At 49.2% G+C, this 18,216-nt stretch overlaps 1 protein-coding gene across 2 annotated transcripts in view; it reads left to right on the top strand.

Moving 5' to 3' along the window:
* Positions 1-18,216, top strand: part of TBCD (tubulin folding cofactor D) — a 157,217-nt gene that overhangs the window by 86,085 nt on the left and 52,916 nt on the right. For both annotated transcript variants that reach the window (XM_012803216.2, XM_023511052.1), the window contains one exon: positions 8,212-8,368. In XM_012803216.2, coding sequence (XP_012658670.1) covers positions 8,212-8,368 — 157 coding nt within the window. The remainder of the gene's footprint in view (positions 1-8,211; positions 8,369-18,216) is intronic.

Here is an 18,216-nt window from a genome sequence, read left to right as displayed (position 1 = left end):
CTTCATCCACCATGTTTGGTGTATGTGGCTGGTGCTGTAACCTCTGTGCTATGGGTGCCAAGCCAAAGTAAGGTCACTTTAATAGAATTTATGTATGTATTTATTTATTTGAGACAGAGTCTCAGTCACCCTGGGGTAGAGTGCTGTGGCATCATAGCTCACAGCAGCCTCAAACTCCTGGGCTTAAGCGATTCTCTTGCCTCAGCCTCCCGAATAGCTGGAACTACAGGCACCTGCCACAATGCCTGGCTATTATTTTTTAGGGATGTGATCTTGCTTTTGCTCAGTTTGGTCTTGAACTTCTGAGCTCAGGCAGTCTACCCACTTTAGCCTCCCAGAGTTTTGGGATTACAGGGTGAGCCACCACACCTGGCCTTAATTTTTTTTTTTCTTTATTTTTATTTTTTTTGAGATAGTCTCACTTTGTCACCCTTGGTGTGAGCTATGATCACAGCACCTCAAACTCTTGGGCTCAAAGTTATTCTCTTGCCTCAGCCTCCCTGGTAACTGGGACTGCAGGTGCCCGCCATAACACCTGGGTAGTTTTTTTTTTGAGATGAGGTTTTGCTCTTGTTCAGGCTGGTCTCTGATTCCTGAACTCAGGCAATTCACCTGCCTTGGATTACACTGTACCCAGCCTAACAGAATGTTTAAAATGATTAAGAGGAAGACAGTTCTTTTCAAAACTCAACTGTTTTGACTTTTACTGTGGTCCGAATTTATACTCATTTCTCTAATTTTATATTTGCTGGTTTTTATGTAGAGGAGACTGCATGGTGTTTGCCTAGAGAGCCAGGACTTTTGTGAAAGGCTAGGACCAGGAAGCAGCTTGGTAGCACAAGGAGGGAGATCGTGAGGCCGTGTTGGGAGGGTGAAATGTGCAGGGCCTACGAAATCCATAAAGAGTAGAAATCTTAGAAAAAAACACTTCAAAGTATGGGTTTTTAATATTGAAAAAATTAAAAAGTGAGTATGGGGTGGAAGGTTATGGCACCTGAGGATTGCTTCTGGCAATCACCTGTGTTGGCATAGGAGGGTGGCGTGCTGCCACCTCCTTCCAGCTGAGGACCTGATTCCCAGCAGTGAGCTAGCTGAGCTGCAGGAAGCACACGTGGACCCTACCACACACACACTGTGGCCAGGAAATCAGGTTCATGTGGAGCTTACAAAGTCCAGGTGGCCACCCCAGGCTTGGGGCTCGTGTTCTGTAAGTATGGCCACAGGGTCCCCTTGCTCCTGGGTTAGATGTGACTTGGCTATGTGCTGGGGGCGTGATCTGGACGGAACGTGACTGCCCACTGCTGAAGTTTCTTGGACGGCTTGTTAATGTGGTAAAATCGTGGCTGTGGAGGCTGGACTTTGATTTTCTTATGTTACTTTCCAGAGCCCAGAGACTGTGATGTAAGGACATACTGACCTTGGTTTCTGTCTTCTTTGTGGGTCCACACTGAGTCCCAGGACTGGGTTTGTCCTCAGAAGAAGTGCTTTGCACCTTTGCCTGAGGCTGGATGCCAGGTGCTCACGTGCGGAAGAGAAGTGTTTTCTCCCTGGAGCTGGAGACTAGGCTGTACAGAGAATTGGGGGATGAGGAGCACCCGTGTGGACAGTGTCTCCCTTCTGTGTGCAGGGACAGGGAGCCGTGGGATGCTACTGTGTTTTAGTTAGATTCAGGGAAATATTCCCGAGAGAAAAGGCTTAAGCAGTTTTAAAACATTGCAAAGTTACAAGGAGGTACAGAGATTAGAGAAAACATTGCAAATGATGTGTGTTTGTGGAGGACAATGGAAGAGAAATTGGAGTAATTGTGTGCCTGCCATGTATAGGTCAGGTGGTAGAGGGGGCCTAAGCTGGGAGGAGCACGGGGAGGGGTGATGCCCCCCTCCAGAAGCAGCTCAGGGGGCCCTGGAGGGGGGTGGGGCCGAAGTCTGGGTTAATGCCACCTGTCCCTTGTCCAGCTGCATCCTCAGTCCTGAACCCAAGAATGAGCTCATCACACATAGCCTTTGCAGGGTGGGGCTGGACAGTGGCAGTAGCTTGTTTTCTGGTGGCATCTTACAAGTGAAGAGGGCATGGCTTGTGGGTGCTTGTGCCTGGCTAATCAGCCCTGAGTGTGGTCTCCCACAGGTCAGGAGAGTGCAGCATAGGTGCTTTTTAAACTTTACTTGCTTTTTCAGGTGTCTTGATTTTTGTTAAATGATTAGTCCACAGCACATATACCCTGGCGTGTAGGTGAGATGGCTGTCACCTGTGCAGGCTGTGCACTTGGCTCTGTGTGCTTGGGGTGCAGTCTCCCACAGTGATGCCCTCTGTTCTGGCACAGCAACTCTGCATCCCAAGTGTGGTGACGGTGGAGGGCCTGCTTCTGTGTCCTCTGTGTTGCCTGGTATGTGTTGTGACAATGTCTCCGCTCCACCTGAGCCGTGCCTCCTGTGGTGGAAACTCAGGTGATCTCAGGACATATTGAGGGTCAGTCTGGCCCTGGACAGAGGAACCTCAGCCCCCAGCTATAGGGGTAGGGGTTGGGTCTCAGTGTATAGGGAAGGAGGATGGGAAGATTTCCTGGGCCAACACAACCTGTGCCTTTCCTGCGGGCAGAGTGTGGGCCTGGGGCTTGCCAGGGGACCCCTGCGGTTGAGAGAGAGGGCCTGGGGCTTGCCAAGGGATGCCAGTGGCTGAAAGTGTGGACCTGGAATGCAGGCAGAGCAGGCAGGTGGCTCCGTACCAGGCCCCACAGCATAGCCAGATGCCAGGAGCCACTCCCTTGGGCACCACAGAGGCAGCGAGGTCTGTTTGGGCCTTGGTGTCTGTGGGCCCTCCCCTCCCAGGACAGGCCTCGTGCCCACCAGTGTCTTCCTGAGTGCAGTTTCAGGTGCCAGTGACACAGGTCTGTTACCTACAGCGACTGTTACCTGCAGGCCCAGTTTTCCAGAGTGTGCTATGGGCACTGAAGACCTGGACACCTGTAGACACTCTGCCCACCACTGCTTCCGCCTCCCACTGACCAGCCCAGCATGGGCATTTTTCTGAGCAAGTTGGGCTGCATTTTTGAGGATGGTGTGGTGTCAGCTTGTGCTGGTGGTTGGGCTGGGAGCTTGCACTGCTGGCCACGCCCGCTGTTGGAAGACTGGTGCCTTCCTGGCCAGGCTGTGGGCAGGTGGCCTCTGGTCTGAGTGTAGCAGCTCCCTGAGTGTAGGGAGCTATGCACTTGGCTCCCTGCTTCCTTTACCAAACAGCTTAAAACGAGACAGTCCAACGAGGGGCAGTTTGAACCAGGTACACCTGCGGAGATCCAACACAATCCAGTTTATGCCTGAAAGGGATGTTGGCTTTTAAAATTGGTAAATTGCATCGGTTATCAGACGATGTCCTGTACGATGGTTTCTCACAGATAGATGGTCTCTGCATACAGTGAGAATGTCTGGCAGCCCCTGCGGTTGGGGATCAGCACCTGGAGGGTTAAGCTGTTTCTCTTACCTGGAGGCGGCTTTTTCCTTAGGCGGTTGGCGGTGACAAATGACACCCTGTCTCTTGAGAAGGGCATCTGACTTACACTGCTGGGCTCTGTTGCCAAAAGGAAGCCCTCTGGGGTGCTGGTGTATTTGACATGCATCTGTAGCCTATGATTGGAACCATGAGAAAGGGTTTTGTTTAAAGCTGTTGAATAGTTTCCTTATTTTGAACGTGCTGAATCTGGAAAGAGTTGTTTTTAAAATTTTTATCTCTGATAATGACTGTATAGAAATTTAGGGCAAAAGAGGAGTTTATATTTCAAGTCTGTCTCCGCCCAGCTCTGTGATTGCCCAAGTGCCCTATGGCTGCTGAGGTGCTCTGTGGGTGTCCAGCCAGAAGCCTGGACCTTCTGGCCATGGGGGGCTGCTCAGGAGGGGCTGGGCATCTGAGCCCTCCCTGGGATGAATCAGAGCCCAAAGGCCCATTTTCCATATTCTTGTCAGAGAAGCCTGTCCCCCTTCATCTCTCCTTTTGAGCTTTTACTTTGTGCAAATCAGGCTCCTTCCCTTTCTGTGAGGAGAGCCTTATAGGCTCTGTCAGCCTTGTAGCTTCACCTGTACCACGTGGGTTGTGGGTGTTACAGGGTTATGTGCCGTTTCCGAGCTGGACGGAGACCTGAGGACGGTACCGGGGATCAGCACAGGACCCCTGGCCTGTGGCCGCAGCAGACTGTGGACATGGAGTCCAGCACCTGAGAGACTTTAGGCTAGGCAGCTACCCACGAGCACAGCCTATCGCCCTCTTGTGAACAGGCTTTTCCCTTATGTCAGGGAAGTGGGCTGGGCAGACCTCCCAGCAATAAGTGCTGGTCAGATTGTGAGAATGCCTCCCTGTGTGTTGAAGCGGACACCCACTAATGGATATGAGTCAGTGATGTGTGTGTCCCCCCATGGTTGGCTCACGACACTGGCTGATACAGTGGGCCTTTGGAGGACAGAGACCCAGGCTCCCCTCCCAGGGTTGGACCAGGGGTGTGGAGGTGGGAGGTCTGTCTGCTGTAGTAGCTGCTCAGGATGGCAACCAAGCTGTTTCCATGAGCAGAACTGGCTGAGTGACCACTGTCACTCAGAGCTGTCTGGAAATTGATTTTGTCCAGTGGACCAATAAATTGGGACTCAGCAGGTAGTGTCCAGATTTCCCTGAGGCTGTGGAATTGCTGAGTGGTCTCACCCAGAGCTGTCTGGGCAGGTGTCAGGTGCCTCTCGGGTACCTGCCTGGCGGCGATGCTGCACTTGGCCGGTGCCCTCCTGACAGGGCCACAGCCTGTCAGTGCTGACGTCTGTGCCCACAAATGGGTTCCCTTTTAGCACGGAAGGTTGTACCAGCAGTCAGTATAGAAGGCTGGGAGCAATTCCAAACAGACTAGCGTGTTTTCAGGTGAAACAGCTGAGGACCTGTTAAAGGTTACAGATTTGGTTTAGTTCGAGCTGAGGTAATCATTTTAAATTCACTTATCAGATTTAGTGATTTTTTTCTGCAGCAGCCAATGATGCTGTCCTGTTTGATTTAGTATTTTACACATGCTTCATGAGCCCAGCTGGTAGCATTACTGTTAGAAAGTTTGCAGGACCCGTGAGTGCTCTACAAACTGTGGAGCACAGCTTCTGGCTTGTTGACTCGGGAGGCAGATACTCGCCAGCTCTAGGGTCTCTTGTTGGTGAAGTTTCCTGGTGCTACCAGCACTGTCCTTGTGTGGGAAGGGGGCCTTGGGGAGCAGGGCCCACCAGGTGGGGTCATGGCAGAGAGAGCATGAGATTCAGCGCATCAGAGAAGGGAGAGAGGCAGCAGCCTGGGGGTAGAGGTAAGGAAGCCCAAGGTACCCACGCACATGGTGGGGCCATGGCAGGAGCAGCATGGTGAAGACACACTGTGAGCCATGGCACACCCAGTGAGGTGTCCTGAGGACAGGAGGTGTGTGGGGACTGCCCTGCTTGGCCCCTCCTTACCCCCTGAGTGGGGCTTAGACGGTCTCTGCACAGGGAGGTACCCCCATCGCCGAGCCCGAGAGGGGCAGTTTCTGAAGGAAGTGGATGTAATTGGAAAGTGGATGTAATTGAACTCACAATACCTTTGAGTTCTTTATTTGGAGAAAGTTTTATTTATGTAGTTTTTATAAATTTATCAATAAAAACTTTATGGTCAAAACTAATCAACATATGTATATAAATTATATAGTATCAGGTCCATTTTTCTTGATATTTATATAGAGTAAAGAAATCCTTTGATGCAAAAAGTTGGAGAGTAAATTTGTACATAGTATTTATAGACCTACAATTGTTTTTTGTGAGTTTTTTGTTTTTGAGAAAGCATCGTGCTCTGTCGCCCTGCCTAGAATTCCATGGAGTCTGGACTCACGAGCTCAAGTAATCCTCCTGCCTCAGTCTTTTGAGTAGCTGGGACTACAGGCACCTGCCATGACACCCGGCTAGTTTCTTTCTTTCTTTTTTTTTCCCTAAGAGTTCTAGACGTCTTTTTGTGGATGATCATTTGTATGCTGTCAGTGGTGTGTGTGAATAATTTATACCTCATGTGTCCATACCTGGACTCTTGGGTTAGGTGGGAAGGCATGAGGTTGCAGAAGCTGTGTGCTGGCGAGTGGCACCTGGCAGGGCTCCTGCAGCCTTAGGGTCGCTGTGCTCCCTTGTCTCTCTGCCACCTGTTGAGCTGCCTTCTGTTTTCTTTGCTCAGTAATTGATCCCCCACCTTCCAGTTGGCTTGGACGGCCCCCTTGGTCATCTCCCAGCTTCAGTGTGTGCACAAGTCCTGTGACAGTCTCTGCAGCATGGGCCTGTTCTGGGGGTGGGAGGGCAGCTGCTAGTCTTGGTTTTGCTCTGGAGGCCTCTTGCTGTGTGTGACCTGTGGCTGGGACACCATGGGGTGTGTGCTGATGGGAGGGCATGACCCTGGCCGTGCTCTGGAGTGACCTCCTAAGGGGTAGGAGCCGTGCTGACTTCCTAATTGGTAGGGGCTGTGTTCGTGGTCTGTTCGTTGCCTCAAATAGAAGCAGCTCTGCCAAGGTGGCTGCAGTGCCCAGGGCTGGGGACATATTTGTTCCCCTTCCTTCTTAAATAAGTATTTAACACATTTAAGTTTAATAATGCTTTATGGCAACATAGTTGTCTTTTTTGAATCAGTAGGTTGGAACTTTTTATCATGATACTTTAGAACATTTCATTTGGTGTGTGCAACTTTTAAAAAATTAATATTTTATCTTTGAGTTGCAAAATAAATTTTTTCTTTAGCTGTTTTTCTATTACATTTTCCTTTTTTTTTTTTTTTTTTGAGACAGAGCCTCAAGCTGTTGCCCTGGGTAGAGTGCCAGGGCATCGCTCACAGCAACTTCAAACTCTTAGGCTTAAGCGATTCTCTTGCCTCAGCCTCCCAAGTATCTGGGACTACAGGTGCCCGCTACTTTGTGAGGTTGGCAATCATTTTTCCTCTGGATTCCTGATGAAGAATTGAAAAGCTGGCTGGTTTTGTATGGTTTCTAGAACCCAATGCCCAGCTATTTTTTGGTTGTAGTTGTTGTTTAGCAGGCTGGGGCTAGGTTCGAAACAGCCTCGGTGTATGTGGCCAGCACCCTAACCACAGAGCTATGGGCACTGAGCCCCTTTTATCTTTTTTTCTTTCTTTTTTTTTTTTTTTTAGGCAGAGTCTCACTTTGTTGCCCTTACAGCAACCTCTGACTCTTAGGTTTAAGCGATTCTCTTGCCTCAGCCTTAAAGTAGCTGGGACCATAGGTGCCCACCGCAACACCCGGCTATTTTTTGGTTTTAGTTGTCATTGTTGTTTAGCAGGCCTGGTTTGAGTTTGAACCCACCAGCTCTAGTGTATATGGCTGGCGCCCTAGCCACTGAGCACAGGCACCAAGCCCCCTTTTATCATTTTTAAGAGGCTTTTTCAAATTAGTGTTTGGTTCACTTATAAAATTGATTAAATTCCCTTAATTGTTTAAACCTCTGTGTCAAACTTTATTTTTAAGTAATGCAGATGTCTTTAATAAGTAAACCCTTCCAAAGTACCTGAAATACACAGCATGAACCTGATAAACAGATAAAGTGAAATTGTAGCTTCTTTAAACATTCCAATACCCTCACCACATGCCTTAAAATTTTGTCATATCTTTACATCAGAAATCACATGTATAACATCACATTCCACAATTATACATTTTCAAGGGGAACTGGATGACCCATATGTACCATTTTGCAGATATTTTGGATGATGGAGCACGTGGCGTCATCGCCCTATCTACTTTGCCACCCCTGGCCCCGGCCAGAGCCAGGCCCCTGTCCATGGAGGCCATGAGCTCACCTGTCTCTTAAGTCTTCAGGGCTCATGTCCTGTGGGCCCAGTGGGTGGGTTCCCTGTGACACTGCCGCCCTCTCTTGGGTGTGCTGCATCTCTCGAACCTCCTCAGAGTCCTTGGCACCCACTTGTGCTGCATGGAAAGAACTTTTGGGTCTTTGTGTAATTTCAAGTGAACTGCTAAAAAAATCTTTCCACCTGCTTTGAGTTTATTTTCTGACAAGGCAGTGACACTGAGGGTGACTTTGGGTTGACTCTGTACACCTTGCATCCCTCATCTGGTGCCATGGCTGTGCTCTGCCCCAAGCATTGGCCACCTGAGCCATGTGGCTGCCTGAACCGTTGCAGTGTTACCTATGTGGCTGCTTCTCACAGTCTCTGTCTCCTGCCCAGTTGTCCCTGTGATCCTGAAGGCACTGATCTACGAGGAGAAGAGAGGTGCCTGCAGTGTGGGTGCCAATGTCAGGGACGCCGCATGCTACGTGTGCTGGGCCTTCGCACGTGCCTACGAGCCTCAGGAGCTGACTCCCTTTGTGACTGCGATTTCAAGGTAAATCCAGGGTGCTTCTCTTGTGGGTGGTGCACCAACAGCTGCCTGCAGGTAGGTGGGTTTAAGAGGGTCCGTGAGATGGGAGTGGGTGGTGTCCCTTCCTCTGCGTGAGCAGTTCCCACTGGCGTGTCATGGCCTTGGTTAGTGGGTCCTGCGTGGCATGCCTGGTGCCTTGGTGGTATGTGGGTAACCAGGTGCGTGTGCCCTGATTCCTGGAGTATTGCCATGTCTGGCTGGGAGGTGGATTTTGGAAATTCAACTGTCTATCTTCTTAAGAGTTTTTCTGAACTATGGTGGATGTGCTGGAAAAGGAAACGTCAGGTGGTGTCTGCTTTCATTGAGGGGCCTTAATTTTCTAATTTTTGTGGACCAGCAGTTGAGTGTTCAGTAGAACAACATTTGCTAGCACACTTTATTTTTAGTGCTTTTGAAATGTAAATGAATACTTCAAAGCAACTTTGTGAGGTGTTGGCAATGATTTTTCCTCTGGATTCCTGATGAAGAATTGAAAAGCTGGCTGGTTTTGTATGGTTTCTAGAAGCTAGAACCTTGTGCCACCACAGTCAATAGGGATGTCCGCATGCAGGGGCACCCACGTGGGTGTTTGGTGCATGTGCTCAGCCAAGCCCCACACAGGTGTCCAGGCCAACCTGGATCTGATACTTTTTGCTTAGGAAAAATGCAGAATAAATATGTCCTCATTATAGTAAGTTCTTGGGTAAATTTTAGTTCACTGATTTGACACTGTGTTTCTGGACTGTAGTAGGTTCTTTTGCGTTGGAGAAGGCAGGTGCTTCATTTCTTCATGTTTATTAAGGAGCCAGTGGAGGCTCCAGAGTGAGGTGACTCACGTCAGTGTTCCTCATGGTGTGGGAGTCCACAGCTGAGTCATCGCACGATTTTATACCAGTACTGCACTGGACAACTTTTACTAGGAAAACAGATTTCAGAGCCCTGCCTAGGTCCTGGCAGCTGCCTCCCATATCCTTTTAAGGAAGTGGCACCCCAAATTCTTCTTGAAATGCCTGAAAAGGTCATTAGAACACATAAGTCTGAACCAGCTAGAGAGGATGCCTCTGTCTGTTCAGCACTGTTTCCATGGTCTGGGAGCAGAGAGCTGGCTGTGGATGCATCGTGAGTAGGCTCAGCCCTGGTGTTCCACGTCCCTCTGCCTTGGATGCACTGTGAGCAGCAGCAGGGCGTGTGGTTGCTGTGAGGATGGCTGTCCGTCCAGGCTCAGACCATTGTAAGCACAAGAGAGTGGCTGGGGTTTTCTTCTCTTCTCACTGCTGCTTCTCCCCACATATTTAACAGGGTCTGGGAACACTGGAAGTGCAGCACGTGGGCTTGTATCTCTCGATCTAGATTCCTACATCAGAGCAAAGCCTGTGGAACATGAGGGTCGGGCCCTGTCCAGGGAGATAGCTTGTTTTCTGAGGAAGTTGTAAATGTGTCTGCTGGTACTATCTTGTCCCCTCTGGAGCAGAATGGCCAGCCGGAGGGTGCTTGTGTTGATGGAGGGTGCCTTGTAGAAAAGGCCTACCTGGGGCGGGGCAGACAGCAGCCATGCCGCACCTCTAGCTGTCCTTGCCCCATCAGCCACTCTGGTGGTACTGCTGGCTAGGGGCTTGGTGGCTGGTGGTCTTCAGTGAGCAGTAGCTGTAGAGAGGAGAAGAGGGGTGAGACAGGCCACAGGTGTGCACAGTGGGCTGTTGGCACCCACCCTGGCCTGTGGTCCACACTCAGCACATGAACTTCAGTCTGTGTGTTGTTGAACATGGCCGGGGAGGCCCTTCCTATCGCTTTCAGTCCTTGTTCTCAGGTTTTTGGAAGTTGGTCCTGTAACTAGGGAGAGAAAGCATAAACGTTTATTTTCTTATTGTTTACATTAGTTGTCACAGAATAATAAAACTTTCTTAGATTGACGGCATCTCATTCAGTATCTGACACAGGCCTAAAAGGTGTTGCTGAGGAAGAAGTGAGGACAGACTGTGAGGACACTGGCTGGAGGTGGCTTGTGGCTGAGCATGGCCCTGCAGGCCCCAGCATGGGAGCTGGGCTGCCGGTGCCAGCCTGCTGTGAGCCAGCGACAGGCCCCTCCTTCAGAGGTGTGGCCTTTTCTCCTGAGTCTTATTTCTTAAAATGGTAGTTCCCATCGCAAAGTGGAGATAGTCCTCCTGGATTCTCCTTTCAGCCTGATGTTCTGTCTAAGTGATGTGAACTCTGTAGGAGCCTGTGCTGCTGGGCTGCTGTGGGCCAGGGAGGTGGGGCCAGGACAGCATCCAGAGATGCAGAGCCGAGGGCATGTGTGGCTGCCTCCCACCCCGATGCCTCACCTTGGATCCCACTAAAAGTGTGAGGGTAACTGGAGTCTCAAGGTCAACTTGTCCACTTTGAAGAGATGAGCCGCAGGTGGAATGGTCCTCTCAACAAGAGTCTCCAGTGGCATCTCTTCGGCTGGGGGAGAGGAGGCCCCACCTGGAGCTTCTCCTCAGCTCTGGGCAGGCAGGCAACTTCTGCCTCTGCAGCTGTGGGCCTCATCACCACAGTGTGGTATCAAGGGTGGCTTTGTAAGGTTAAACCAGTTGTTCTCAACCTTCCTAATGCTGCGACCCTTTAATACAGTTCCTCATGTTGTGGTGGCTCCCATCCATAAAATTATTTTGGTTGCCACTTTATAACTGTCATTTTCCTACTGTTATGAATTGTAATGTAAATATCTGATATGCAGGGTATGTTTAGGCGACCCCTGTGAAAGGATCATTTGACCCCCAAAGGGGTCGTGACCCACAGGTTGAGAACTGTTGGGTTAAACAATCTGTGAGAAACTGTGAGCGTGTGTGTGTGTGTGTGTGTGTGCGCGCGTGCGTGCGCGCGTGCCCGCATGAGGGCCTGGTTTTACTATGGGTTCCAGGCAAAGGTGGCCATGCCCTCCTGGGTGGTGGAGAACGGTGCAGCTACCTGTGTGCTCCTCAGCCTGGGACCAAACTCTTTGCCTTGTGCTTGGGGTGTGCAGCCCCCTGCCGTGCAGCACCTGTGCTCCAGGCTCAGTTTCTCCTTGCTGGGAGCAGGAGAGACATGTGGAGCTCGTGAACTGTTCCCACACAGTTCCTGCTGCTCACCTGGGAGGTCCTGGCTTTGTGATTTGCTTCTAGAGCTACTGTAGCCCACAGGCTGGTGTGGACTTGGCTGTGATCTGCCCAGATGTGCTTGCGTCTGGGAATGGGATGGGACCCAGGGTGTTCAGGGGTCCCATGGTTGGGCAAGTGTGGAGTCTGTCTGGGACGTGGTGAATGAGTGTGGAAGTGGCTGTCAGGGCTGTGCATGGCATCTCAGTTGGAGGCTTTGGGACACCTGCAACTCTCATGGCCAGAGGGGTTGGCTCTATTCATTTCATGGAGGGTCAGAGCCCAGAGCTTCCTTGGCATACTTTGTGGTCTGTGGCCCATGGGTCTGGGCTGTAGGCGGGGAGCGGCAGCAGGCTCTTCCACAAGAAGATTAGAGCCTTTCTGACCTCAGTCCTAGAGCCAGCACTGGTGGCCCGTTCTGCTCAGAAAGGCACCTCTTGCCCTTTGCCTGTGCCTGTCCTGACTGCAGCCCAGCAAGTGCCTTTTGTGGCCACACCTGCCTGCCGGCTGCAGATTTCAAGCCAGCTGGGCAGGTTCTCTGTGCAGCTGCAGCCCTGCCTGCCTGCCAGTCTCCAGGCATCCGGCAGGGTGGGCAGGCTGTGAGTCAGGCATGCTGGTAGCTGGGGTGCCACTGGCCTGCGCCTCCCTGCCCAGGAGCCCTGTGCCGCCCGCCCAGGTATCGGGGCGAGTCCTTCCAGGTCTGGTTGGCTCCTTTGTCATCAGAGACCACAGTTAATGATCAGCTTTTAAGCTCATTAACTTGGGTACATGATAAGATCTCAGTATGTTTATACTTTCACAAATTTTTCGGTGGGTTCTGCAAAAGTTGGTGGTTGAGAGAAATGCGCTTTCTACCCACAAGTGCTGGGTAGAAACTCCTGGCAGAGCTGAGGACAGCAGAACCCCCCAGGTGCTGGACTTTCCTGTGAGAGTCTGCTCGGCCCCCCGCCTTGTGGTATGAATTTACTGCCCTTCTCCATTTCATAAATATGAAAAAGGAACTTTTTAGGGAAATTTTATCATATTTTGATGCAGTGTTGGTTAGTTTTGAAAACCCTTATTTCCTTAGCATTGCCACTTCTAAGCTGTGTAGAATAGTTATTTTGTGGACAGGTGAATGGGGCTTCCTAAAGAACTAGGTGTGATTTAGGAGCAGAAACATGTAAAGCTTAAGATGACACAGGCTGAATTATCTAGAAGATGCTTCTGACCAGTAATCAAAAGCTAATTTGCAAGGAGGAAAAGAAAAATGAACTCTGCACTGGTGCTCTGACTGTCTCTGGGAGAGGTTTCCTCACCTGAAACTCTTTTGTAAGTAGAGCTCCTGGTCGAGGCCTGCCTTGCCTCTGCTCGCCGGACCTGCTGAGCAGCCTGGGCGGAGGGGAGATCTCTGCCTCCAGGGCAGGACCGTCCAGAAAAATCAGTAAATAGCAAGCATTGCTCAAAGCTATGTCTTGTCCTCAGTGTTTCTCAGTGTGCCACTTCCACAGGGGAGGCAATGCTTGTTTTTCAGGAAAACTTAAGTGGCACTGAAGTGCTTCAGAAACTTCTTAGCTCCTGTAAGCTTTGGTTCTTAGGGCTTAGGAGAGTAGAATTTATCCATAGGCAGGTCTCACATTTTACTTGAAGAAAGATGTGATTTGCAGTTTTCAAAAAAGAAAAAAATTAATGCGTGGCAGATTATTGGTGTGTTATTTTCAAAATTTTTGACTTTCAAATGACAGGGTCATTGCTACCTAAGGTAAACCTCATATTTTGCTCTTTACTGCTATGAAATACTATACAAATAAGAATGGAGTAGGGGTGAGGTAGGCTGCTCGCCAAGCCTGCCAGGTCACACAGAGAGAGCCTCTTTCTGTTCTGTACAGTCTGTCTGTTGGGAAAGCATCACATAAGTTTTTCCAGTGAAAGCAGTAGGTGTAGAGGATGCTTTTACACTGTTGGTGAGACTGCAAACTCATACAGCTTCTTTGAAAAGAAGTATGGAGAATCCTCAACTCAAATTAGATCTCCTGTTTGACCCTACAATACTACTACTAGGCATCTACCCAGAAGAAAAAAAGAATCATTTTATCATAAGGACATTTGCACTAGATTTATTTATCGCAGCTCAATTTACAATCACCAATATGTGGAAACAGGCCAGTGCAGTGGCTCATGCCTGTAATCCCAGCACTCTGGGAGGCCAAGGCAGGTGAATTGCCTGAGCTCACAGGTTCCTGAGCAAGAGTGAGACCCTGTCTCTAAAGAATAGCGAGGTGCTGTGGCAGGCTTCTGTAGTCCCAGCTAGTTGGGAGGCTGAGGCAAGAGAATTGCTTTGAGCCCAAGAATTTGAGGTTGCTGTGAGCTGTGTTGCCATGGCACTCTACCGAAGGTGACAAAGTGCGACTCCATCTCAAAAAAAATAAAAAAGATGTGGAAACAACCTAAAGGCCTACCAACTCAGGAATGGATTAACAAATTGTAGTCCATGTACACCATGGAATACTATTCAGCCATAAAAAAGATGGTGACGTCACATCTTTTGTAATATCCTGGACGGAGTTGAAACACATTCTTCTAAGTAAAGTATCACAAGAATAGAAAAGCAATTATTCAATGTACTCTACTAATATGAAGCTAGTAGATGATCTGACACATACTCACGTCAGAGAAAAACTCATTTCAATTCAAATTGGCAGAAGTAACAAGGGAAGGGGAGGGTTGAGGTACTCTCACTGAATGGGCACAGGGTAGGGGTGTTTTGCACACCTTTGTGTGTGGTACATAACCACAAGAGGGCCTCTACCTAACAAAATCAAATATTTTGACCTGGTCGTTTGTACCCTCACATAACCTGAGATAAATTTACTTTTCAAAAAAAGGGAAAACAGCAGGTAAAGGCAGACTCTGGACAGATGGGCAGGTTCCCACTGGAGCGCAGGTGGTCTCTGAGGACTGGGAGGCCCAGGTGGGGATTGGGGGTCCTGGGAGGGGTGGTTTGGGAAGGTTTTACGTTTGTTCTACTTAACCAGTATCGTTAAACCTGTTTGTATTTGAAAGATACTAGCATTTCTAGATAACTATTAGCTCTTTACAAAAATGTAAAAAAGAGAAGTTTTTAAAATTCAAAATCAAATCAAAACAGTATTTAAAAGCCTGTTGCAAGAAGAGGTGGTGGCTCATGCCTTGATCCCAGAGTGATCCCAGCACTCTGGGAGGCCAAGGTGGATGGATAGCTTGAGCTCACATCACAAGTTCAAAACCAGCCTGAGCAAAAGTGAGCCTCTGTCTCTACTAAAAAATAGAAAAACTAAGGCAAGAGGATCGCTTGAGCCCAAGAATTGGAGGTTGCTGTGAGCTATGATGTCACGGCACTCTACCCAGGGTAACAGCTTGAGACTCTGTGTAAAAAAAAAAAAAAAAGGAAAAACAAACTGTTACAAGGGGTGGTGGCTCACGCCTGTGATCCCAGTTCTCTGGAGGATGAGGTGGCGGGTGGCTTGAGCTCAGGAGCATGAGGCTGTGATGAGCTATGAGGAAGCTGTGGCAGTCCAGCGTGGGTGACTGGGTGAGACCCTGTCTATTAAGGCAAGACAACAGCATTGAATGCATAATATACACATGGTTGATTGTTGAATTAACTTAGAAGTCTACAGAGTGGCATTTTTTAAGCACAATTATATTTGTCCGATAACACTCTGAAGTTTGGTGACAAGTAGATACAGCAGGAATTTTTTTTTTTTTTTTTTGAGACAGAACCTCAAGCTGTCCCCCTCCAACTCCTGGGCTCAAGCGAATCTCCTGCTTCTGCCTCCCAAGTAGCTGGGACTACAGGCGCCTGCCACAACGCCTGGCTATTTTTTTTTATTGCAGCCATCATTGTTGTTTGGCGGACCCGGGCTGGGTTCGAACCCACCACCTTAGGTGTATGTGGCTGGCGCCTTTGCCACTTGAGCCACAGGTGCTGAGCCAGGGAACTATTTTAAGACATTTACTTGTAAGTGCAGAAGCTGGCTAAGCTGAGGTGGTAAGGCTACCTGCGCCCCTTGCTGTGGTCCTGTTGTTCACGCTCAAGGTGCTGCAGCCCCTGCAAGACTCAGACTCAGACTCAGTCTCAGTTGTCCTCTCTATCCACCGAACTGCCCAGGTACAGTGCCGCTCACAGGGAGTAGTGTCCTTGGGGCACCGCCTAGAGGGGAGCATTGGCTCTCAGTGTGGCCACAGGGAGGTGGACGACATGTGGAACTCCTCCCAGCCCTGGGACACAGCCTTTCAGAGAGTTGTTCGAGGGCCGATGGGTCTGAGAATAGTAGGCTGGTCCCTATGAAGGGCTGGGAGAAAATGTATAGATGAGGCCCCCCCCCACCCTCTTACAGTGTGGGGAGGATACGTGGGATCACAGCCCCAGCTGTACAGCTGCAGGTGACTTCTGAGCAGCCTTTCAGGAGAAAAGGTGGGTTGGACAGATCTCTTCCCTGTGGCCACAGACTGTGTTTTGGAGGGGCTGTGAGGGAGGGAAGCCGCCTTCAGCTCCTCTTGGTCCGCAGGGTGGGCTCCTCCCAGAAGTGCGGAACTTCCTGGCCTGGGTTGGGCCTGGACTGCTGGCTCTTGGGTGGGCAGAGTGGGAGGCACCTTGTCCTTTGTCTGTGCTCAGGGCCCTGGTCTGGCCCTCAGAAGTGCTGCTACAGCCAGCTGGTGTTGCTGCTGGCTTGTTAGAATGGGAGGTGATTTTAAGTTTCTTGTCTGTATTTGTTACATTCTCTTTATTAATCAGTGTTCCATAACTTAAAAATAGTAATTTAGGACAAATAAGAGAAATTTGGAGAATTCAGTGTATAATGTGATCTGTTGGTTAGCAGTGGGAGCCAGAGCCATACAGGTACGCCTGTACTTTGCTTGCACAGATTTAAAGGATAGTAGGGGTTCCACGGTCAGTGCCTTTTCCTAGAACAAGTGATTTTATGGATTTTAAAAAATGAAACTCTTACTGATATGTAAATGTAATACATTAATTTTCAGAATATATTTAGAATAAAATAACCAACTTAAGAACAGCAGTTATATAATTTTTAGTTACTAAAAGTTCACATTAATATGTCTTGACAACTGAATGATTTCTAAGATTTTAACAAAAGCTATTATGATATATTGTAATAAAATGAACATTAAAATGTTCATGCTAAAGCAACACAAATTCCCTTTAGTTTTAAACCAACATTTTTTTTTTTCTCATTTGGCTAGGGTTTGTTATATAAGAAAGTGTTTAGAGAGGAAAAGGGAATGCCTTTCTGTTCAGTTACTCTGAAATTATTTTCAGTTTAAACCAGTAAAAGGAGTGTTAACAGAAAGCATCCCAGATACTAATACTGCATCTTTTAAGGTCTTCATATAGTTAACTGTTTTCCAAAAAGAGGGCTTTTTGTTTTGTTTTTGTTCTTTTTTTTGGTTATTGTTTTTGAGCATCTCACTCTGAGTTTCTCTTTGGGAGGCCGGAGCACAGTGGTGGCATCACAGCTCATGGTAGCCTCAGACTTCTGGCCTTACTTGATCCCCTGCTTCAGCTTCTGAGTAGCTGGGACAACAGGCGCCACCATGCCTGGTTATGTTTAAAAAAATTTTTTTTGTAGAGACAGACTCTTGCAATTGCCCAAGCTGGCTTTACACTCTTGGGCTCAAATGATTCTCCTGCCTCAGCTTCCCAAAGTTCTAGGATTATAGGCATGAGCCACTGTGCCTGCCCCCCACAAAAAATTTTTAATTTTGAACTAATTTTAAACTAAAGAAGAGTTGAAAAAACAATTCAGCCAGGCCTGGGTGTGAGGAGGTCTGTTGTCCCAGTGTCCTCCTTCTATTCTGGGGTCCAACCCAGGTCCTGCAGACACTGGTTTTGTCCACTGTTTTTTGTGTTGGACTGAGGTTCATTCTGGGGGGGAGCTTCCAGTGTCCCACCTTTGGAGGAGAGGGGTACTTAGCACCCCAGGGCTTGTTGGGAAGAGGGGTTTAGGTATCCTGGGGTGTCCTGTTCTTGAGGGTGGAGGTGCACATGGCACCCCAGGGCATGTTGGGAAGAGGAGTTTGGAGTGTCCCACCCTCAAGGGCAGGGGGCACATGACACCCAGGGCTTGTTGGGGAGAAGTGTTTGGGGTATCCCATCCTTAGGGGTGGAGGGCACATGGCACCCTACAGCTTGTCACGATGGTCTGCAGCTCGGTGCCTGGTCAGGGTGGGGTCTGCACTGTAAAGTGGCTGTTAATTCCTTTATAAATAATAAGTGCTGTGGGCATTGCTTGGAGGCCATGTGCTTGTCCAGGTTCTGGGCTGGTTTTACCGTGACTTCCCTAGCTCCTTCCACATAAATGCATGCAGCCCCTTCGGGAGGAAGAGGTGTCATTGTGCCCTCGTAGGTGCACCTTCCACTGGGGTTAGGATGGAATGCTGTTACTGCTTTGTTGGGTGGGTTATCCCAGCTTTGCCTGTTTTAGGTGGCATCTGTGTCCCTTTAGCACGACACTGTCCTCTGTGTTTCTAAGCACTTCCTCCTTTCTAGCACCATGAGGTGCATCTGGCTGTTTTCCCCGCCCTAGCCCTGGAATCCTCCACTTTGGGGAATCTTGATTCTGTTTAATGGGCAGTAGGATTTGAAATCCAGGTGCCAGGCTGCTGCTCTGGGTGTCTGAGCAGGATCTGGACCCCAAGGCCTCATCAGTGCCCCCACTAACAGTCCCACATTTGAAGGAC

This window comes from Otolemur garnettii, unplaced genomic scaffold (genome assembly GCF_000181295.1).
Source record: "Otolemur garnettii isolate 467f Iridium unplaced genomic scaffold, OtoGar3 scaffold00018, whole genome shotgun sequence".
NCBI classification, from domain to species: domain Eukaryota; kingdom Metazoa; phylum Chordata; class Mammalia; order Primates; family Galagidae; genus Otolemur; species Otolemur garnettii.
Note: the sequence above shows the minus strand (reverse complement) of the source record. Positions and strands in the feature narration are given on the sequence as shown.